At 46.4% G+C, this 23,912-nt stretch overlaps 2 protein-coding genes across 3 annotated transcripts in view; one reads left to right on the forward strand and one right to left on the reverse strand.

The window, feature by feature from the left end:
- PCCA (propionyl-CoA carboxylase subunit alpha) overlaps positions 1–11,433 on the forward strand; it is a 415,707-nt gene extending 404,274 nt beyond the window's left edge. The window contains exons 23-24 of the mRNA XM_058548431.1: positions 8,391–8,468; positions 11,102–11,433. Coding sequence (XP_058404414.1) covers positions 8,391–8,468; positions 11,102–11,170 — 147 coding nt within the window. The 3' untranslated portion in view covers positions 11,171–11,433. The remainder of the gene's footprint in view (positions 1–8,390; positions 8,469–11,101) is intronic.
- Positions 11,434–11,511: 78 nt separating this feature from the next.
- GGACT (gamma-glutamylamine cyclotransferase) overlaps positions 11,512–23,912 on the reverse strand; it is a 43,991-nt gene continuing 31,590 nt past the window's right edge. For both annotated transcript variants that reach the window (XM_058548433.1, XM_058548434.1), the window contains exon 3: positions 11,512–13,603. In XM_058548433.1, the coding sequence (XP_058404416.1) occupies positions 13,140–13,589 (450 nt within the window). In that variant the 5' untranslated portion in view covers positions 13,590–13,603 and the 3' untranslated portion in view covers positions 11,512–13,139. The remainder of the gene's footprint in view (positions 13,604–23,912) is intronic.

Consider the following 23,912-nt stretch of genomic DNA (forward strand, 5'->3'; position numbering starts at 1 on the left):
TGAAAATATTTTTACAATGACTGATTTTCATTTCAGTTTGGAAAAAACACCTATTTTTCTGTACATTTAACACTGTCATAAGCTGGGGGCACTTCTCTAATCAAAGTTAGCATTTTTTATAACTTGTTTTATTTTTTTAAACGTCTATCTTTATTACATTCTTGAACAAAAATATTAAAAATATATATTCTTTCAGAATAATGGCTGAATACATTTTTTCCACATATTAGCATCAGGCTTACAGCTGCCGAATTTGTTGCACAATTTTCATTTTGACTTTGAAGTATAAATTAAAGTCATTATGAGCACATTTGTTCTGTTAGCCTTTTGATATCAGAAACAAAACAAAAAATAAAAATGAGGCAATCTAAGGGGATATTTTAATATTGCATTTAATTAAGATTCTTTCTAGATGTTTAGATTATGTTAGATTCTGCAGTCATCTCAGATTTGCATGAGAACTAGTCATCTTATTTATACATTAAAAATTAAGTGAGACAGGAACCAGAAGCAGGCTGTATACCCCTTTATGTTTCTTTCTTTTTTAATTATTTCTCACTTACTAGTTTGTGAGACCAGGTGAAATAATAGGTTGACATGAAGTACCTGTTGCTGCTTTTTCTTGCCACTTAGCCCGTCCAGTATTAGTCAGAGAGACTGGATATTTCTGTGGGGCCAAGAGGAGGCAGATGCACATTGTCGCAGAAATTTCCTTTAGCAGGAGAATAATGACGCGTTTGGGGTTGTTGTTCTCATGAACAGTGTCGTAGGCAAAAAATGGTATACTATAAAGTGCACAAGAAACATACAACTTGTCATCATTAACAGGAGTACCACCTTGATTTTGCCCTGATTTTTTTCCTCCTTGCATGTGCTCCTTCGGGGGACGGGCTCTCACGCAGGTGGATGACCGCCGTTGGCCAGACACAGGTGCCCCGTTTCGGAGCATGATATTCGCACCTCCCTTTTGTCCTAAACCATCTGTAATTGAGCTTACAGCTGAACTTGGGGAAACTGCAAATAAACTTGGCCAGACACCTCTGTTTTGCATCTCTTGAAGAAACAGGATTGGAAACCTCCCTTGTCCTTGTGTATTCCAGATGAGAAGGGTGGACTGGGCCCTCCTGACATGTGTCCGTTGACATGGCTGTGTTGTGCACCTCACGCAGACCAGTGTCAGTGACGGCATCTTCCCCGGGCAGAGAGGCCTGGCCTGGCCAGGTGACAGATTTCCCAGTTTCTGGAGACTTTGATTTGCAATCATGAAATAATTACAATAATTAAATTGATATATTTTATAGCAGTGGTTATTCAAGCAGTTTATTTGACAAGATGCTAGTTTTTCACCCAAACCTCAGATTGTATTCCAAAGCATTTATACATAGATTTGTGCATTTGTTATTTAACATTTTTTTTTTTTTTTTTTTGTGAGGAGGACCAGCCCTGAGCTAACATCCAATGCCAATCCTCCTCTTTTTTGCTGAGGAAGACTGGCCCTGGGCTAACATCCATGCCCATCTTCCTCTACTTTATATGGGACACCGCCACAGCATGGCTTAACAAGCGGTGCGTCGGTGCACACCCGGGATCCGAACCGGCGAACCCCGGGCCGCTGCAGCGGAACATGCGCACCTAACCACTTGCGCCACCGGGCCGGCCCCTCGTTATTTAACATTTTTAAATTTTAAACTATGAAATATTAGAAACATACAGAAGGTTATAGAGAATAATACAACGAGCACTCATGTGCTCTCTGCTCGCCTTTACCAGGTCTGCTGCTGATTTTATTTAACGATAAAACGTTGCTTATATAGTGACCTTGCCCTGTGGCCTTTCCAATCAAATTCCTGTCCTGCCTTTTTCAGAGGTAATGGCCATCCTGATTTTGGCCTTTTATCTTTTCCAGATATTTATTGTTAAATATTATGGTTTTTGTTGGAGGTAACAATTTGGGAATTTTTACAGTTTAACTTAATGATAATTATCAGTATAAGAGAAAATATTTTTGTAGATCAATCAATAAATTAAATATTGTAGGCAAGTCTCCTGCAAGGCTGGCATTTTATTTTATTTCTCAAGGAATGATCTACTTGGGATTAGAGGGTATGTTATCTTTGTTTTAAACATTTTTGAAGATGACAGTTCTCAAACTTACTAAGATTCAAAATATCTTTTCTCATCCTTTTGCTTAAAAAACAAAAATCATCATTTCACTGAGTCCTTTAAAACAGCATACTTCACAAAGGTAGAGAATCCAGACTGATTTCTTACGGATATTGTAAATGACATCAATCTTAACTAGTTCTCTTTGTAACTAGAAGCTTTGGCTCCAGTTTTGAGCTAACTTAGAGGGCAATAGGGAGTAATATCTTTCGTCATTTTAGGGAATTTTACGAAAAACTAGACTGTTATTGTGGCCACAACTCAGTATTCTTTCCCTAAGCCTCCCAGCTCCCTGCTTCAACGCCTGCTGCACAGTTCCGGGGAGGCAGCTCCGGGCAGGAGGGGAGAGGGGCGAGCACAGGGCAGAGGTGCAGCCCTGCTGGCCCCCCGAGCAGCAGCCGTCGTGGAGTGTGCGCCCTCTCCCTGCGCATGCCCTGCTCAGTGAGTTGGCTTGTGCACAGACCCATTCAAGGAGGCCTTAGACTGGAGATAAGGGGTTTGGCAGCATTTCTGTCACCTACCTTCTCTTTCTTTGTAATTTGATGGTGGTTTGTTCCATCATTGCTTAAACACTGCACAATCTCCTGGGGTCTTTCTCCCTCCCTCTTTACATGAAGATGTTGGGATGCAAAGGCATATTTCTTCTTCAGGAAATATCAGGAGATATTTACCAGCCTATCTTACCAGCTCAGAAAGAGGAAGTTTTTATAATCAGATTCTAGCAGTGCCTTTTGACCAAATCTGAGATGCTTTTTTCTTGTGGCTGTTAACTGCATCTTTCTTCAGATCTAAGGGCCTTAAAATGCACTGCATTCAGGCACCTGTGTTCTAAATAGAACGGCCTTTAAAAATGTAATTGAAGGATTTTCACTTTTGTGGAGTCGTCAGCAGGGTTGATATTGATCCATGCTTTCGGGTGGCCCCGTGCAGCAGAAGGGGAGACTGCAGCAGGGCGGTAAGCCCTCTGAGCCTTCTGTCTAATTTGGCAGAAAAACACAGAATGTAGGACAACAAAAGAAAGCTCCTTTTTCCATAAAAATTCTTATTCCCACCCACCCCTCTTCCCCAAAAAGGGGACTTAATTTTTCAGCTGCACACAGTGATTTGGTGCTCACTCTTGCATTGAAACAGTTGCTGTCTGAACAGGCAGGAAACACTTTTCTTTTAATTGCTGAAATCATTCGGAAGTGCTTCATGCCCTGCTTCTATACAGCAGATGCTGTGCATTAATTGGCCTGCGTAGAAGTGACCCAGGGTTCCTTGCAGCGGGCCCAATTTTAGGCAGAGGGTTTAAATAGCTTATTTATTATTTTGTATAATCTGGCGTACATTATGTGCTTTTGCACGTGTCGTATTTCATGGTCTGTAGTTTCTAATGTCATGTGGGTTTCAAAACCTGTGTTTCTCTGGTAATGTACTAGCAGCAGGTAAGCTCAAAATACCATCCATCAGGAGCTAATTTTTTATCCAGATACTCCAATGACTGATGAACCTGTCTTTTGTATGAATGTTTAGCACAGTAGAAAGCCATATGCCACTGGCACAGTTTCCTATGCACTCTTTACAGTTGCTAGAGAGTGGGCTTACAAGGGGAAAAACCCTCCATGCCATTTATGTCCTCTTTCTATATTTAAAGGATAACACCTTTAAAACAGCCCTGGTTTTGGACAACAAAAGAGGGCAGGGGCCGTCTTAAAGGAAACTCGACTCCCATAATCATTTTCTTTATCAGCAATATGACTGCACTCTCTTAATAGGGAACCTTGTTTTGTTACTCCCCGTCTGTTCAAAACAGACCTTAGCCCATTAGAAGGGCCTCCCTTGTGTGGGAAGACCACAGCTGTTACTGTAAATCTCATCCCGTCACTGTATCACCCCCATTTTGTGGCTCTGAAGGATGAAATTGAGAAATGGAATACGGTGCAGTCATCCTTCACATCTCCAATTTTAGGCCTTTGCCATCATTTTCATGCTTTTATTCCAAATCAAATAACATTAGTGAGCTACACCACCTTCTGATGAATATCTGGTATTGAGCACAGCTTTCAAATCTGTACTTTTGGGGGCTTCCTTTTACGTTTGATGGGGGTCTTTTCTCCCCTTTCTCCTCCCGCACGTTCTTTGAGCTTTCGTCTTGTGTTTGTTTGCAGTTTGAACGATACAAGTTGCCAAATGTGTCCCAATCTTAGCATGTTTTCCCAAGAGGGACATGTGCAGGAGAAAGTTCTGTTCTTTTAATCTTTGGGGAAGGAGTGAAGCGAACTTGGTAGAAGGATATCGGGGGCTTTAATCAGAAATAAGAAGTGGTTTAAATCATTAACACCACAAAGCAGCCTATAAGCTTGAAGATGAAAGTCTCAGGGGAAAGAGTCCTCTGAAAATAAATGGGACTTGATAGATTTCCATATCATTTATAACTTCCCTTAATTACACTTGGAAGACTTGCCAGTAAAACTGGAAAATTGGCAGCCTATATCCATTAGAGTCATTTTGCCGACCATGGCAAGCAGCTGGCTTTACTGGATTTTATTTCCCATCACTCACAATTAATCATCAGCTGGAGATGTCTGAAACTCTTCAGCACAGAGCAGTGCCGGGTGACATTCAGGCCTCCTGAACATGCTAAAATCTGCTGAGTACATGGACCAAGTTTTCTCTCCAGCTTACTCATTTCAGGGCAAGGCAGGCCCCCGCTTAATGAGTGCGCTCTGATAATCGGATGCGAATGTGAACCTTGACCCCGTGTCAAAGGAGAGGACGCAATAAGCCAGATGAAAGATATAGGATTCAGGCCTCCAAACTTTACACCAATTAGACAGGGAGCGGAGAAGTCCATCAGACTGACTAGGTTTATCAAAAAGACTTGCGAGGCTTGTGACCACGTTGTAAGCCCCATGTCGGAGACATCCTGTCACAATCATTAAGTCTTTATCAGATGATTCACAAAAGTGTTAGGGAAGTGCGCGCACCCAGATCCTCCAGGAGCAGTGCCCTCACATGGGAGCTGTCTGATCGCAACTTGGAAGGTTTGAGCACCCGCGCTGCCTGCTCAATTAATGCCCTGGCTGCGTGAGCGCACAGGGGTCCGGAGGTGTTGCCTCCTCCTTGCTCCCTCCAGAGTGGGGGAGGTGGGGCGGAGTGGGCACCTTGGGACAGGGAGGCCTCCAGTGTTGGGGTGAGAGGCCTGGGGGGTGCCGTCCAGGTTTTGTTGGACCTGGAGCCCGTGCGGGCCCAGTCATTGGTGGAGCACCCCCATTACAGCCCCGTCTGCGTGCTTTGACACACGGCTTGTACTGTATTTGCTTCTCTGACTTAGATTTTTGAGGGAGGAAATAACTTGAATTTAGATCAGGTTCATGTGTGTGTGTGGATAACATGATTCTTCTGACCAAAACGTATCTCACCGTTCTGTGGGGCATCCAGGAAAAACTTCCAAGAGGTCTTTTTCTTTTAGGGATAAATGAGTGAAAACAGACTACAAACAGATAGTTGTAAGTGAACAGAGAGAGGAATTACTAAATTTCCATCGACAGCTGAGTACTCTAAGTAGAGACCAGCAGACACAGGGGAGAGAAGGAGGGAGAGGAAGCAAGAGTGATGAGGAAGCTGAGACTGCGAGGAGCAGACCCTGCCGCGCAGTGCCATGCTGCGGGTCGGGCAGATCAGGTCCCTTCATTCCAGAGGCTCTGTCTTTAAAGCCAGAGTCACACAATCAGAGAAGGGAGGATGTTAACTGGGGGACTTGCCCACCTCTCCTGATTTCCTCTGGCTAATTCAGAAGTTCTGTTTTTCTGATTAATGATAGGGGACCTACCACTTGCAGTCACCCGTGTGTCACTTCTTTGCAAATCACCCACACTACAAGCACACAGAGCCAGCCAGGAGAGATGGTCAGTGGGCAGCGGCAGCAGAGCCCCCATAAACTTGTTCACCATCGCTCACGGCCCCCAACCTCCGGCAGGTCTGATCTAACTTCCACACCGGCTGGAGCCTGGCGTGGAGCTGTGGCCCAGGCCCAGCCGTCCTTCCACGGATTGCCGATGGGCATCGTTGTCAGGTCTCTGCCCCCTTGGTGTGGCCGTTGGAAATCTCCTGGGTTCATTTCTTGTTCATATTTGCATTAACTGCAAATTCACTTGCTTGAAGATCCCATAAAGAAGCAGTGAAGGGTGCTCTGTCTGGCCAGCAGATGCCGGGCAGTGGGCTGAGCAGCTGCAGAGGGGCAAACCTGCTGCCAAGGGGGAAAGGTTATGCCTGCCTAAGAGAAGCCCATGGGGCCGGGGATGGGGAGACAGGGGGCTCTGAGCAAGCCCTGGGTTCTCAGATGCCAGCAGAGGAAGCCTGGCTGGGTGGAGGGTGGGAGGCACACACACAGGTCCCCGTGGTGGGCACTGGTCCATCTGTGAAGGAAAGAGCTACCGGAGCCCAGAGGTGGAGAGCTGATGACAAATTTTTGGATAGAGTTTACATTGTTGAATTTCAGATCCATTTCTCAGAAAGCCACCCCAGCCCAGTTGCCAGAATGCCATCCTTGGGTTGGGATGCTGTCTTGTGAGGCCAGCTCTGGACCCTCAGCTTCTGTCTAAGAGGCCATGGTCTGGATCCACCAGGGTTTTCCATGTGGAGCTAAATGGATGGAGGTGCTACTCCAGGGAACTTGCCCTTCTTCCACCTTGCCTGGTCCCTGCCTTCGAAAAGAGGAACAAGGCTCTGAAATGACGACTTGAGGGAGTAGCTGTTCTGATACCCTGACTGGGCATCGGCATTGTCCTTGAGGTGCCCTCCCTTCTGTCCCTCTGCGTTTTGAAGAGCAGCCCTCCTGGTTGGTTCTTCACCCTCCATGGAATGCAGATGCCAGGGGAAAATGAATCAGACAGGGCAGCGAGCACAGAGCCACAAAGCCCAGCTCTCCAGCACAGTGTCTCTCCACCGTGCCAGCACCAGAGCGTTGGCATCCCCTCTCTTCCTATATTTCTGTGCCAGGAGAAAGCAGCCTACCACCTGATCAGTGGAGGAGAGGAATGCATGGAGCTAGGGCAGTCCTGACTGCCAGCAAGACAGCTGGTGCCACACGGGGGGGGGGGGGGGTGCCGCGGGGGCGGGGGGGGGGCTGGACATCATCTGGGGATTTCAGGAGAGAACATTCTCCAGGCATTTCTGCGACACTGGACGAGCACAGGCACGGGGTGTGAATGTCTAGAGCCTCACACCATGATGCCCACTAGCACCCCAGATAGCCAGTTGCCCTAGGAATTTCGACTTTCCTGTTTCAAAGACTGGGAGGGCTCTTTTCACCAAGAAAGGGGAAAAATCGGGCCCAGCTCCTTGATGCTTACCCATCAAGGGCAGAGACAGGAGAATAAACAGAGCAGCTTTTAGTCACAGCTGACTCCTGGGTGGAAGCCCCAGGTTTAACCCCAGGGGCTTCATACCCAGCTCTGCCTGGATTTCCCTCCTAATGAAAGGAAACCAACAAGCTTAAGCCAGTGCCTGCGGGAGCTCCGGTCTCCTTGCAGGGAAGGGGCAGAGCTTTGGACATCACTCCCTGCACTTTCTGGGAGCTACCTCGTCGGCAGGACTTGGCATGTCTTGCAAAGGTTGGGATGGTGGTCCTCATGGCCTGGATGCTTGGCTGCTGTTCCCAGCTCTCCAGGCCTCTAGTCAGAAACACCACGTTTTGAGAACAGCTTTAGTGTGAGAAAATTCAACTACATTTCACCCCCTTTACAGTGTGCACCTCAGTGGTCTGAGTCTACTCACAGAGTTGTGCAGCCACCACCACAGTCAATCTTAGAACATTTGCATCACCCCAAAAGAAACCCTGTACCCATCAGCAGTCACTCCCCTTCCCCCCCCAGCCCCCGGCACCCACAAGTCTTTCTGTCTGTAGAGATTTGCCAGTGCTGAACATTTCATATAGGTGGAAAACATTCCATTTTTGCCACGTCTCTGTGGCAAAGGCAGATTCAGAGATTCCCGGGGGAAGCCCCACAACCCCCACCCGCAGTCCTCCAGTGTCAGGGATATTTTTCTGACAATAGAGGGAGTGTTCTTTCTCTGTTGTCCCCCAAAGATGAACTTGGAATAAGAAGTATTAGAGGTCACTGCTGTTGTGTGGATAAAATTTCAAAGCATTTGACAAAGAATTTCTTAATGGCTTCACTCTCGAGCGTTGTTGCAAAATTAGAATGCTTTTAAAACACGTCCATTTTTCATTTGTTTTCCAGGTAGCAGAAGGTCAGGAAATTTGTGTAATTGAAGCCATGAAGATGCAGAACAGCATGACAGCTGGGAAAACTGGCAAGGTACGTTCCCACCAACACACGCCGGCTCTGTGATAGGAAGTGGGACTTCCACCTTTGAATCTTGGTCAGTTAGGCCTGAAGGGGCCCATGGAGGTGATCTCTTCCCCCTCTCCTCCTGCAGACGAGGGCATTAAGGTTGGGAGCTCTCTTCACTCTGCATCGACGTGCCCCGGCCTCATGGAGAGCAGGCCTTCCACAGGAGTCTGTATGATGTTCAGGTAGTCAAAGAACAATTGTTCTTCACCTTAATGTCTTTCAAACTAAGGAGTCTTTAATTTTTAATGTTTACATCTGTCTTAGAGGCAGTTAGTTATCTGAGACTTAGGTGACACAGCAGGAAATGGTTTTAGAGATTGCAAAAATTAATGTAACTCTTCAAGGTAATTTCTCCACAAAGAGAACAACTCAGTTTTAGATCAAGAGGAGCTGAAAGCCCCGTGTACACATGTGGGACTTAATGATTTAAGGGAGAAAAAAAGAAGATGTATTAGTACTAAAATTTGTTCAGTCTTCTTAAATGTATTTTCTCCTTAAAGAAAACAGTCAAGTCCTTTTAAGTAATAACTTCCTTATTTTTCCTTTGACTAAAAAGACACCATTCGCAGCAGAATGATCTTTTCTGAAGGACGGTTTGGTTTGGAAGTGTCTGAATAAGGGAGCCAGGCGGAGCAGGGCGGGGTGGGGTGAGGACGGGAGCACAGGCCGGCTGGATCCTGCACTGTGGCCATGCTGGAAAGCGAGATTGAGCCTTGGGACATTGGGTGCAGTACCTGGCAGAGAGGTACTGTCAGCTCACAGTGAGGTTTGCATCAGAAAGACACAGCCTCCGTCTGTCACCGCGAAAGGAAATGAAACTGATGCTCAGAGAACAGGCTGAGGGGGACGCCCAGTCCAGTCCCAGCTGGGGGGCCCTGAGCTGGCTGGCCAGGGTGCAGGGGCTGCAGATGGCTGCGCCCAGTCTCCATGGGGTTTGAGAGAGGAGAATGGCATGTTTGCAGTTTTTTAGAAATCCTGCGTTCTATAACTAATTTTTAAGAAGTGAACAAGAAAATGTTGCTTTCTGCTCTTGTAAAAATTGTTATATTTGTTCCTTGGGATTATTTAACATTTACCCTGCATTAGTGTCATGAAATTCCCATCCATGATGAGAAGGTGGCCTCATTTTGGAGGACCCAGAATATATGTCAGATGCATGCCAAGGGCCTGTGTTGCTGGACTGAGGTACTAACAGAAAGACGAATGTGGTCTTAGCTCCCTGGAGTGTGGAGTCCACGTCCGTCAGGGTGTTTCGTGTCCTCACAGCCTGGTCTCGTGCTGGAGGCTTAGCTGCTCCCTGGCCATCAGCAGCCTGGGGCTGCCTTCAGCGTGTTGATGGGCTCTGGGTGAATCTGTGCTATGGCCTGACCCCTTGTCAGCAGGAGTCCTTCCTACCATCCCATTTCCTCCCACCCCCCCAGCAGGGCAACCAGGAGTGGCCAAGGCCCCTGCACAGAGGAGAAGGCCCTGGCAAACCTGGGGGCTGGCAGGTCTTATCTGAGAGGGCCATTTTTCCTCCCGGGGAAACGCTTCACAGTGGAAACAGGCCCCCCACTTGAGCAATCACAGCATCGTGAAAATACATCCTCTACAAACACTGAGGCTTCTGATTCTAACAAGCAGCCACTTCAGGCAAACAGCACCTGCCCAACGAGGCCTTTGAAGTAGGCATTGCATAGGTTCACACTGTCCTCCAAGACCCCAGGCTGGAATTCAGGGGAAAAAGGCCCTTCTAGCCTCTGGCTCTTGTGGAGTGGTGGGGACACAGGCCAGGGCCCCGAACTCGCCATCTCCGGCATTTTTCCTGTTTGCCACCTGCCCGGATGGCCAGTTAGTTCTAACCCATCATTCATTTTCACGCCCAAGCAAGAACCTCCAAGAAGTCAAATGACTGTCTCTTCCTCACTCCAGCCCCCTCCCTACTCATTTTAAATCTGAGCACAAATTTGGGAAAGAAAAACTTGACTAAAATCAGGAGAAATCGGGAGAATAAAAGGGCACAGTAGCGATGTTGTGGGAGCTCAGTGCTTGTTCCACCTCACACCGCAAAGTACTGTCCGTGCAGCCACACGCCTTCTGAGTATTTCATTTCCCTTCCAAAGGAAGTTTACCATCAGGCTGGGGCTTCTCCTGTTAATTAGCACCTGTTTTGATTCTTATTTTGTTTTTTACACTAAATTAATGTACAATGTACATTAACTTTCAGAGAACGTTTCTATGACCTAAAACCATGAGAGAGACTGGGAGGGCTGAGTGTTGAGAGATCATCCAGCATAAACAATTCTGGCTTTTAGGATGCTGCCCAGACCCTGGAGCGCATGCAGTGCAAGGGCTGGTGGGCAGACGACAGCCAAAATTCCCTCGGACCAGTGGCTTTTTGGATGGACAAGGACAGGAGAGGGGAAGGTGGCGAGTCGCAGCCCTCCATGAGGATGTCCCTGTGCACTTGGTCCCCTCTGCCGGGCCACCCAGTGCTCTGCCTGTGCTCCACGACCTGCCATGCTGTCTCTTCATTTCCAGAAACGAATGACAAGATTGCTCCCTCCTGGTCTACTTAATGATTCTTACTCCCCTCTTTTTTTTTTTTTAAATTCAAGGTGAAATCAGTGCATTGTAAAGCTGGAGACACAGTTGGGGAAGGAGATCTGCTCGTGGAACTGGAATGAAGTATTTGTAGCCTTTCAGTCATCACCCAATTTAATGAGCCATTTGTATTATTATTCTTTCACACTCAATTTATTCAAGCGTTTTGCAGGAACACCCCTGTGCGGCAGATTTTACATGGTCATATTTATTCCACACATAGTCAAAACCAACGTTCTGCCAAAAAAATCACCAATGGAAATTTTTATTGATATAAATACTTGTACATATGATTCGTACTTCCTAATGTCAAAATTAAATCAATAAAATTGAGCATTTGTCTAAATATTAGTTTGCCCTTTTTTTGAATGAAGACAATGTACATAAGAGGCTATAAGCTGTGCCAGTAGACTTTAAATACTAGCGTTTCATTGTGATCCTTTTAAAAAATTTATTTATATAAATCCCAGTTCTTTGCCTTCAGTGTCATTAAATTAGCATTTGCCACTTTATAATGTGATTACCTACTTCATCCTGGTTAGGGCCTAACTCTGTTTGTAGTTATTCATAACCTCCTAAAGCCCACACAGCACAGATGATGATTTTGGAAACCCCTCCTGTGTGGCTCTCAGGGGTGAGCACTAGGTCCCTGGGGCATCACCTTAGGGACAGCTGACTCACACAGTCCCCTTGTCCCCATCCCACAGGCTCTGCCTGGGGCTCCCTCACCGCAACTGTAGTGGGTGGGGCTGCCACAAACTCATCAGCTGATACCCATCCTTGCCTTTTTGTGTTTTTGTGAAGCAAGTTTCCAGTTAAGAAAAAAGGGCTAAAAATAATGATCATGTTTTCGTGCCAGATGCAGTTAGTTAGCAATCACAGTCTACCATTAAGTTGAAGAGTAACTGAGCTCTCCCAACAGAGAACAAGGTTACTGAGGATCAGCAGCTGCATTTTCATTTGGTTCTGAAATTCTTGGAATACATTTCATACTTTGCGGGTAAGTAAGAAGAGGCAGAGTCGTGCACTGCTTTGAATCTACACTGACAGATGATCAGATGGAGGTGGGTAGTAATTGGTACTTCGTGCCTTGCTAAAATTATTTTAAGTGCTGTTTGTATTTGGAAGCTAAGCTTTCTGTCAAGCCTGAAGAACAAATTACTAATGTGTTGGTTCTTCGCTCTCTAAAAGGCCCACCCCCAAATGCTGCTCCCTTGGGGAGGCAGGGATGGGGCCTTGCCGCTGGGCTCCGGGCTTGGGTGAGCTTCCATCTGAAGTTGGGGTGTTCAGCTGCGTCTGCCAGCAAGTGGGTGCTCGTTATTTTGCTGGATTAGAATGAAAAGAACCTTCTGCCAAATAAGTAGACCCAAAAAAGGACCAACAATAGCACTAACACTTTTATATTTGATTCCCCAAAACATCTAGTTTAATTTTAAATGATCATCTTGAATAATCTTTTTTAATAAGCTCAATCTGAAAATCGTGAAGAATGATCTTGTATATACTCCAAAACACGGCATGTTTTTCTTGAGGTTCTTTTATTACATTAAGACATCCAAAATGAGCTTAAAAAATTTTTTTTTCTTGGTGCTACACGTCAGAATCAATACAGTAGGGCTGCCAAAATCTAGCTGCAACACACGGTCTTTATGTTCATTTTACATGTTATCTTCAGATTAAAACAAAGCAAAAAAAAGAAATGAAAAGTATGATAACATGAGTTCCTGAAATGTCAGTTAGTGAAATTAAAATCCTAAATTTTTCTTATCCAACACATTCAAGCCCATGATGCTCTTTAAGCAGCAAGGAATAAAGCAGGATAGATCGGAGAGAGAGGTGTCAGGGCACAATCTTGTTATCATGTCGAGATTATCGGGGAAATTGGCTGCCACTGAAAGAGGCTGTTTCTTTTCCCGCAGACTGAGTTTTACAAATACTTGTTTCAAAGGGCATTATTGTGCTTCTGCATCCAGTAAATGCAGACCCCTTGGCTGTCATCTGATGGTCATCAGGGCTCTATGGGTCCTCCGCCGACCAGCGTTCTCGCACTTCTCATCTGTTTTCCCGGGGATTATAGCGAAGCCCATGCTGCCCTTGAGAGTCGTAATTGTTGTGGTACGGGAGGTGCAGCCACTCGGGAGGATAGGTGGCCGTGCTGTACACGAAGCACTGCACGGTCCTGTCGGCAGCGGGCATGCCTTCCCACTCGAGGACCACAATCCTCACCGGGGTGCGCTGGTACATGTCCGGGCAGCCTTCGAACTCATCCAGGAAGCACAGCATCTGTTCGTCCACGGCATAGATCTCCCCGACCACATGGTAGCCCTGCCCTGGGACATTCAGCAGACGCGGAATGTTGTGTTCTCCCGCAATCACCAAGGGGTAAGGCTCCGCCGTTTGGCCCTGGCCCTGGAAGGCTGCACAGCCATTGGTGCCACCCAGCAGGACCTTGTGGTTGGGCTGGCCTCTCTTCAGGGTCCCATACACGAACACGTGGGCCATGCGGGCCAGAGGTGCTGCAAGGCAGAAAGGAGGCAGACTGTTACATATTCTAGTGCTAGAGAGACAGGAGCTGTCTGTCTCAGCAGGGGTTGGAAACTTCATCTGGGAAGGAGGAGAGGGTAAATAGTTCAGGCCGTGTGGGTGAGCAGTTGCTCCCAACCCCCAGCCCACTACTCCTGCCCATGCTGCGGTGGGCTCTGAGGGTCCAGGAAACACCACCCACCCACCCTGTATTGTCATTTTTCTGGGAAAAGGCACTCATTTTACAGACTTGTCAGATGGAGACAGCCTGTCCTGGGATCAAGCCCTGCAGAACTGCTGTCTTTTAGAACAGTTAGTTTTCAATCTTTTCAAAAGGACTTTAAAAATTACACAATAAATATTTATTATAGAAAAAACAAATAATGATAAGCAAAGATAAGTACATATATACACCTACATATGTGTGTGTAAAATAATCACCTGTAATCGGCTGCACGAGAGAATTTACATTCTGGTCCTGGCAGTGTGACCCAGCTAAACTTCAACAACCGCACCTTTTGGTGTCTCTTTTCCAAGGTCCTAGAGGGTAATGACGGTTCCCTGTGACTCAGCACAGTGACCTTGGCTCCAACGTGAAGGTAAATGCTTACCACTCACCTGGGTCTGGGCCACAGATTGTTACATAATCGACAAAAGTGATTTGTGTGGAAGTGACTCAAACAAAAATGGAAATGAAAGTGAAACAGCGGTGGGCCCTCCTCATACCTGGCGTGTTGCTGCCCTGTGACCGTGCAGGGTAGGGACGGCCTGCACAGCCTCCTTCACCACGGGCTTTGGAAAGAGACACCCCAGCAGGCAAACGAAAGATGCGCCCACCTGCCAGCAGCAGCCCACAGCCAGCCAGAAACACCTGGAGGGCGACACCCCCTGGACACCGGGGTGTGCCCAGAGAGCTCTGCCACCAGTCGTGTGGCCAGCTGGGCCTTGAAGTCACACTTAACTCCCAGGACTTCCGCTTTCTTCTCAGCAAACCATGGCTGCTCTGGGGTCTCGGCCTTGCCCCGCCTCTTCAGGGCCTCTGCGGGGGGAATGGGGGCCCCCACAGACCAACACGTCTGCCGACTTGTGCCCACCTGTCCTCTCCGCTGCCTCGGTCTTGGTCACCGGTCCATGGAATGTCAAGAGTTCCATGGGTTTCAGGCAAATTGCACTCGGAAAGTCTTGGCCGTGGGAAAAACACAAGGCTGGCCGGGCACACGCACTCTGGGCATGTGACAACTGGGACACCTTGAAGAGGACAGGGAATAACGGGAGCTCTGGCTGTGGGGACTCTGACAACAGTGGAAGGACAGATCAGAGTTGTGGGTCTTGAGGGGGAGGCATGCCTCGGGTATGAAAGTCAAGATGGGCATCAGAAAGAGCCTGGAACTGGAGGCACAGAGGGAAGAGGAGACAGGCACTGTGCTGCTGACAGGGCAGGACTGCTGCAGGGGCAGGGGGAGGATGCAGACAGACAGACAGAGGGGCATCAGGAGAGCACCTTGGGCCTGCCCGCAGAGTGACAAGGACGCGGGGCCTGTCTACAGGAAGACTAGGGCCCAGAGGGTGACAGTGGGTTTGGACGGGCTGTGTGGCAGCCTTGGAAGCAGAGGCACAGGAGCCACCTGGCGTCCCTCTCCCACACGTGCATCCTGTCTTCCAGCACAATCTGTCAACAATGCCTCCAGGTCCTCCCAGGGATCCGCACTTCTCAGCCCCGTCACCACCACCACCCTCGTCGGCCTGAGGACTGGCCCCCAGCCTCCTAACAGGCCTGCTGCTCTGTTCCCTCCAGCCTGCCCCAGCGCAGCCCCTGAGGGTCTAGGTCAACCTGGGCTGCAGAGGCCCCACAGCCCTCCCTGTGGGGCCTCTGCAGTCGCTGCTCCCTGGCCCGCCCAGCCCTGCCCCTTCACAGGCCTCCCTGAGCGGGGACTGAAGCAGCGCCCACCCTGTCCCTTCGTCCCTGTCCCGTCACCCTGATTGCTCTTTATGGTGCATGTTCTCAAATCACTGCTTGTCCTGCTCACAGCCAGAACGGGAAGAGCTGGAAGAGAACTCAGAAACCATGTGATCCCACGACGCCGAGTCTCAGGGTGGTGAGGACTCGGGCTGCACAGCCGGGCCAAACCAGTCAAAATGGGAGCCCCGCTCGCCTCATCACTGGTGCCCTAGCTTTTTCCCCTATTTAATTCAAGTTTTAAAAGTAACACATGTCCATAATGTAAAAGTCGAATAGCTTTACAAGAAAAATTAAATTCCCTACCCTCTTCCACTGCCTTGAGGCGACACTTGTAAGCCGTTTGACTGCTGCACGTGGCCTTTATCTCTATATGGTTGGCTGCTTACACTGCTACTTCTCGATGCTTTATGTCTTGCCTTCCTACCCTAAAAGCAGGTGAGCATAGTGGTTTAAAGCACAGACTGTAGAACCAATTTGCCTGCGTTGAAATCCTGGCTCTCCCACTTATTAACTGTGTGACTTGAGTCAAACCACTTAACCTCTCTGTGCCTAGGCTTCCTCAATTGGAAAAGGAAGTAGTAACAGCAACCTGCCTCAGAGGATTGTTGTGATGGCTGCGTGAGTTCCTAGACATAGACCGTCCTGCATGTTTGGTAAACCTACTTTAAATGCTCACTGGGGTTATTATTGCTCTAGAAGCCCAACACTGGCTCTCCTACCCACGCACCCCAAATACACGCACACTCTGCCCCACATTCCCCCAACAGACTCACATCACAATTTCTGGCTAAATCCATATTGAATTCAGCATTAGAACTATGTAAACACTGTTCTCAGATAAGGCACATAGTGTACTATGATTAATTTCCTTTCTTGGACAACTTTTTGTTTTTCTTGGAATTAAAAATTACTTCACTTTTTTTTTCTTGCTCTTCTTTCCAGTTTCTCTGATAGTAATCAGCCTCACATTTTTCAAAGCACTGTAAGAATCCCTTCAGCCCTGCCCACCCATGGGTTCTGCTTTCCCTGGAGCCACCGCTCCTGGAGCCCAGCCTGCTCCAGCCTGGGTCTTTGGTACCTCGGCCAACTGGGCTGTCCCCCCAACTTCCCTGAGCTTCTCCCTGTGCTAGAGCCCTGTCCCTGAGTCCCCTGGCCTCTTCTTGGTTGACTCCCTCACTTTACTGAAGCTTATTCTCCCACCCTGGATTAATAGTGCAGCTGAGAATATTCTAGAAATAATTTCCTTCAGAACTTTGAAGGCATGTCTTTGTTTTCTAATTCCACAAGTTCTTGCTGAGAAGTCCAGTGCCATTGGGATCCACAATCCTTTGTACAGGACTCTAGCTTTTCTCTCTGGAAGCTCTTAAGGTCTTCCCTTTTATCCTCAGATTCTGAGATTCTATGATGATGTATTTTCATGTGGGTTTTTTTATTCATTGTGCTGGGAATTTCCATCTGAGATGGTGTAAAGTAAGAGTCCAACTTCATTTTTTTGCACAGTGGTATCAGTTTTCCAATTGCTGAGAAGACTTTTTCCCCACTGGTCTTCGCACCTTTGTCAAAAATCATATGACCATACATCCAAGGGTTTATATCTGGGCTCTCTATTGTCTTCCATTGGTCTATATGTGTCAGTACCACACTGTTTTGATTGCTGTAGCTTTGCAGTGGTTTTGTTTTTGTTTTTGTTTTTGTTTTGTGAGGAAGATCAGTCCTGAGCTAACATCCGATGCCAATCCTCCTCTCTTTGCCTAGGAAGATTGGCCCTGGGCTAACATCCATGCCCATCTTCCTCTACTTTATATGGGACGCCGCCACAGCATGGCTTGACAAGCAGTGCGTTGGTGCGCACCCAGGATCCGAACCTGCCAACCCGCGGGCCGCTGAAGCAGAGCACGTGCGCTTAACTGCTACACCAGCAGGTCAGCCCCCTTTGCAGTAAGTTTTGAAATCAGAAGTATGAGACCTCCAACTTTGTTCTTTTTCAAGATTGCTTTGCTTATCTGAGGTCCCTTGAAATTGCATATGAATTTCCAGATGGATTTTTCTATTTCTGCAAAAAAATGCTGTTCAGAATTTTGATAAGAATTGCATTAAATCTTTAGATTGCTTTGGGTAGTATTGACATTAAATATTAAGTCTTCCAATCCATGACCATGAGGTCTTTCCATTTATTTAATTTCTTTCAGCAATGTTTTGTAGTTTACAGTGTACAAGTCTTTCACCTCCTTAAGTTTATTCCTAAGTATTTTATTCTTTTTGATGTTATTATAAATAGAATTGTTTTTTTAATTTTCAGATTGTTTATTGTTAATGTATAGAAATGCAACTGATTTTTGTGCACTGATTTTGTATCCTGCAACTTTGCTAAATGCATTTATTAGTTTCTAAGTGGAAATTTTAGGGTTGTCTACATATAAGATCATGTGAACAGAGATAATTTTACTTCTGCCTTTCCAGTTTGGATGTCTTTTATTACTTTTTCTTGCCTGATTGTTCCAAGTATGACTCCTAGTACTATGTTGAATAAAAGAGGTAAAAGCAGACATCCTTATCTTGTTCCTTATCTTAGAGGAAAAGTTTTGTCTTTCACCAAGTATGACCTTAACATATATGACCTTTATTATGTTGAGGTAGTTTCCAGTGTTTTTACCATGAAATGGTGTTGAATCTTGTCAGATGTTTTGTCTGTATCAATTGAGATGATCATGTGGTTTTTTTCCATCATTCTGTTACTGTTGTGTATTACACCGATTGATTTTCATATGTTGAACCATCCTTGCATTCCAGGAATAAATCCCACTTGTCATAGTAGATAATCTTTTTAATGTGTTGTTGGATTCCGTTTGCTACTATTTTGTTTAGGATTTTTTTACATCAATCTTCATCAGGGATATTAGTCTATACTTTTCTTATAGTGTTTTTGTCTGGCTTTGGTGTCAGGGTAATGCTGACTTCATTGAATGAGTTTGGAAGTGTTCCCTCCTCTTCAATTTTTGGGAAGAATGTGAGGAGGATTAGTGTTGAATCTCTTGACTTATCTGGTGGAATTCACCACTGAAGCCATCTGGTTCTGGGCTTTTCTTTGTTGAGAGGTTTTTGATTACTGAGTCAATCTACTTACTACTGATAGGTCTGTTCAGATTTTCTATTACATCATGATTCAGTCTTGGTAGCTTGTGTGTTTCTAGAAATTTATCCATTTCACCTGGGTTATCCAATTTGTTGGCATACAATTGTTCATAAGGTTCTCTTATGATCCTTTTTATTTCTGTAAAATGGGTTGTAATGTCCCCTCTTTCATTTCTGATTTTAATTATTTGTATCTTCACTCTTTTCTTAGTTAATCTAGCTAAAAGTTTGTCAGTTTTGTTGATCTTTTCAAACCAACTCTTGGTTTCATTGATTTTTCTCTATTGTTCATCTCTGCTCTAATCTTTATTATTTCCCTCCTTCTACTAGCTTTGGGTTTAGTTTGTTTTTCTTCTTTGAGTTCCTTATCTCCCTATACTCTTGTTCCCTGCCTGTCATTCTCAGCCAATTTCCAAGGGCTGCTGTGAGGGTCACAGCCAACACAACTTGTGAGAAGTCTACTACATTGGCCAGATCCTCTCAGAACTGCAGCCAGGGCTAACTCAGAATATGCCTGTGATTCATTCAGGCTGGGAGCACACTGTTATCCTCCTAATGCACCATGCCCCTGGGCCAGGCTAGGAAGGGTGGCACTGCCACTGCAGAAGGGGATGCTACCTTTTGAGGCTCATACATTACTATGTCTTCAACACTGTCCCCTTCCTGCCATGTAGTTTCTTCCGTGGCACTGGGTTATGGTCAGAGTCTTGGATAAAATGCAAGAGCTTGCTTTAATAAATAATGGATAGAAACAGCTGTAGATGAGCCATTTGGGCTTTCTGAGAGCAAACTCAAGAGTGCTCTTCAGGAGTGGCTCCATCTCTGCTTTATTGTGAAGTAGATGCTCCCAGGTAGGCTGGTTCTAGGACACTGATGGTCAGGCCAGCCCCTGCAGGGAACATCATCAGGCAGGATGGCCTCAGCATTCTGTAGATGGATATCTAAGGGCACAATGCGTGGTAAGTGTAAAGAAATGCACTGTGGCACAATGTCAGGCCTGAATCTAATTCCCACCTCCACCACTTAGCAGCTGTGGGTCTTTGGGAAAGTTATTTAAACCCTCTGAGCTTCTATCTCTGCTATTTAAAACTAGGTTCATCCTATCTCCCTAAGATCTAATCAACATTGACTGCCGACCAGGTACCAGGCCTCAGCACCCGATGAATATTAATTCTCTCTTCCTCTTGACCCTGCTCTCTCCTAAGTTCTCCATCCCAACTCCTCCTTTTATCAAGATCTTATAAAAATATATGCTAGCTTATATTCTTTTTAATAAAGCCCCTTAAAAAATAAAAGAAAAAAGAATACTCTACATAATAAATGGGAGAAGGAATCAAGCCATATCAAGTATTGGTTGTGGCCTTAATGATTTTTCAGAGACAAGAACACTTGGGAAGGTGATATTACGTAGACATGATCATGGTTAGGCCATACAATGTTAACTCCAACTCTGCAGAAAATCAGTACAGTAACTTTTTTCTGCAGAACATGACAGCCTATTTCCATAAAAGAAAACCCAGCAATAAAAACTAAACTTCTTTTCTAGGAAATAATGTAGCTTGCTAGAATAACCAAATTATAATTTTTTCTAAATTATCTATTGAATTATATCCTTAATAATATTAGTTTGAGAATACTACTTTTGTAATAAAAGAAAATTAATATTTTGCATTTCTGGCTCCTTTCACAAGAAAAACATCATTACCTTTCTGACTGTGTTTTGAACAACAAACACAAATCCTTCAGGAAGAAACTCATCCCTGTGGGGATTGAGAAAGGATCAGAGTTAAGCACTGAAACAAGCAATTAATTCCCATTAGAGGATTAAGGTACTCCTGTTCACTTTGAATCAGAAAAATGAATTGTGAATAAAACCATGTACAGCCAAGAGGTTATTTGTCAAAATTAATAAATTAGAGAATGGAAGGCAAACTGGAATGCACAGAAGTTGAGCAGCCACATGAAGCACTGGCAAGGAAAGTGGTGGGGTTTTGTATTCCTGGAACAAGACCCGCCATTCTCAAGATGCCTTAGAAACGTGGAGGAGGGAGGGTATGGTTTCCGCCACATGGTGCTGTCCTTCCTCTAACACATCTACCCATGAAAAGAGAAGTCTACAAGTGTCTTCCTCCCGTTATGTCACCATCCCCCATGCATGGATTTCCCTATAGCATCTTACCATTAATGTACAGAATCAATGCAAGAGAAATGTGAGATATTTTACTTTTGAGTCTTAGTGCCGATTCTAAATGAACTCAACAACATCTCTGTAAACAACGTTACCGATGGATAAAGGATTGAGTGAGCGGCCACTGCTGTGGTCAGGACTTAGTCACTTTCCACTTGGGAATCAAAAAGCCCAAAAGCTGAACCCTTGTCCCAAACCCAACGGGTGAGGAATAATGTGGACATGCAGGGGTCAGCACAGAGGTGGAACAGGCTCAGATAGAATCTCCAAGATTTTTACTTCAGCAAAATTTGGTTAGTTTAACATTGTCAATATTTAAGAAAACAAAAACACTCATGGAAATGTTCCTCTGGCCTGGCGCTGCTGGAAACGCCTCTCACTTATTCAGCAGTTTTCTTTCTTGAAACACAGTCCATCTATAGTTTCATATTTCATCACTGAAGCAGAAATTGAAAGTGATTACAAGTCCTTCACATAACTGTTGGATTTTTCCTGCTTTATTTTTTTTTCTTAGCCACCTGGTGGTAAGAGTTTGTAAAAGGCAGGATTTAACTTAAGGGTTTATTATGCTAGTGTACAAATTAGAACAACTACATATGCCTATACCATGTTCAGAAACACACATACCAGGTAAACCAAACAAGAAAACGGCTAATATTTAATTATTCTTAAACTAATCTGCAAAAGGGCTTAAATAGATACCAGCTTTTAACATGAAAACAACCTTTAAAAAAAGATGTCTCCATAAAATATTCATGCTGTGTGTATTAAAATGTAATGATACAAGGAAATGTTAGTAAAATCTGTATGTCATCACTTCAAACTGTCTGTTTTCTCCGAGTGATAAATCGTCAAGCCACTAACAATGTTTATTGCCCGTTGTCACGTTAAGACTGCGTGAGAAAAGACAGGTGAAAAGACTGGATTTGGGTCACATGAAATTAAGGCCTCCGAGGAGTCAGCTCTGCCACTCCCACTGCCTGGACAGTGAACTGTTTCAGAACCAGAAACGCCTGCCCAAAGTCGGCTCCAGCAGAACCGTGGCCCCACCCAATTCACGAAGGGCACCCTGTCACAACTGAGGACCAGTGAGTCCCTGCGTGGCCCCCAGCAGCCACACTGGGCAGCACGGCCGTCAGCAGAGGCAGACGTTACTAAGTGTGGTCGAATCTTAGTGAAAAGCACAGGTGACGTAGTGCACGTCTGCCCTGGAGAGGATTTTTCTTATTTTATAGAAACCTTCTCGAATCTCAGTCAAGTAGCCACTTCTCTCTCTTCTTACTGTAACATTATTTTCCCTTGAGAAAGAGCCTGAGTGTCTGATACAGTTACACATTAATTCTTCAGAAGTTTCTTAGAACCTTAGGAAACAGGTGAAAAAACAAAATGCCTTGAACTTTAAACTGGAGCCGGGCCTGCGAGCACGAGGCCCCTCGGGGTCAGGCCACTCTCCGGCGGGGCGCTGGCGGGCGCGTCCTGCGGGCGCCCTGACCCTCGTGCTCCTGCTCGCCCGTTTCTTCATAGCAACGACAAGCGCTTCCTGCCCGGGACGACCCCTTGCGAGCCCCCCAAATACCCTGGAAAGGTTTATGGCAAAACACCTTTCTTACATTAACCGAGCGGCTCGGGTGAAATAGTGGCGCCTTTGAAATCAAGCAGTTAGGGTCTCCACTCAGTCGCTCCTTCAAACTCGGAGCCTTCACAGGCCGGTGAGGACAGATCGGCGCTTCACGGCCCCCGAGGCCATGCTGGGGCCTCTGAACGCAGCCATTCCATGGGCTTTTATTCTTTGCCCATGCCAAAAATTGTATTTAAAAAAATGTTTGTTTTTTTTTAATGCCACACCACTTTAAAGACAATTGTATTGCCATCTTTAAAATATACAGTGACCAACGAGGGAGATGTGACCATCGCCCCACACTCCCAGGCCCACTCTGAAAGTCTGGAAAGAACTTTCCAGCCGGAAAATCCCCAAACAGCACATCAGGAAAGGCTCTGTGGAAACAGGCCGGCTGGTGAAGTGGCCAGGCCTGCCGGTGCCACGGCCCCAAATACCAGCGCGGCTGGGAGCATGGGGGCTGCAGCCCCCACGGGCTCCTGGCACCAGGCACGAGGAGCAGAAAGCTCAGAGAGGCCTAGCCCCCCGCCAGAGCCAGAACACGTGCCGCGGCAGGTGGTGGTGCAGGGACCAGCGGGTCTGACCCCAGAGAGGAGGGGCCGAGTCTCATCACAGAGACCCCGCCGCCCTGAGGGCGTGGCTTCAGGAACCTGGGCTCCACCTGCGGCTGGCTCCGAGGGGAAGATACCAAGAGTGCTGGCCCAGACTGCGAGCCCCACGCTGAATGCTTCCCTTACATTCTCGAGTTAACACTCAAAACAACGAGATCTCCTCAGCAGGCTCCACTGGTGTCAGGAACCCATGGGCCTTCACTGAGCACCAAGCACATACCCGTGCAGTCTGCCTGGGGAATCCGCACTCAGAGGCGGCCACTGTCCTCAAGTTCTTAGTAACTCGATCTGACCTTGTGTAAGTGCAGTCTGATGAAATACTAGGGCACACCCGCAAGCAGAGAAGATCCGTGCAGCCCCACTGGCCCCAGCGTTCTCAGTGCCCCTGGAGCACGGAATCCCTGTGGACTCACGATGGGTGGGACTCAGCGAGACTCTGAGTGAGGACAAGGCAGCGTATCACATCTCTGACTGGGTCAGCTGGGAAGGGCCACACTCTCCATTCCAAACGGAATTTGCTTTGAACGCAGGAGGAAGGCAGTGGAGTTCTAAGAAACACGACCAACCAAGAAACTCTCTCCTGCCCTTCCTTCTTTGGGGTACTGCCCCGCATCAGCCAACCACAGACACTGAAGACAATGACAGAGGGCGAGGGCCACCCCCAGGGCACCCAGAGTTCCCCCTCCTCTGTCTCTGCTCCAGCATCACAAGCTGACAGTGGGCAGTGCTGGCAGAACGTGCACGTCAAGAAGTGAAATACACACAGTTGAGATAGTTTTGAGCAGAGTTTCCA

This window comes from Diceros bicornis, chromosome 9, assembly GCF_020826845.1.
Source record: "Diceros bicornis minor isolate mBicDic1 chromosome 9, mDicBic1.mat.cur, whole genome shotgun sequence".
Classification (NCBI taxonomy): Eukaryota; Metazoa; Chordata; class Mammalia; order Perissodactyla; family Rhinocerotidae; genus Diceros; species Diceros bicornis.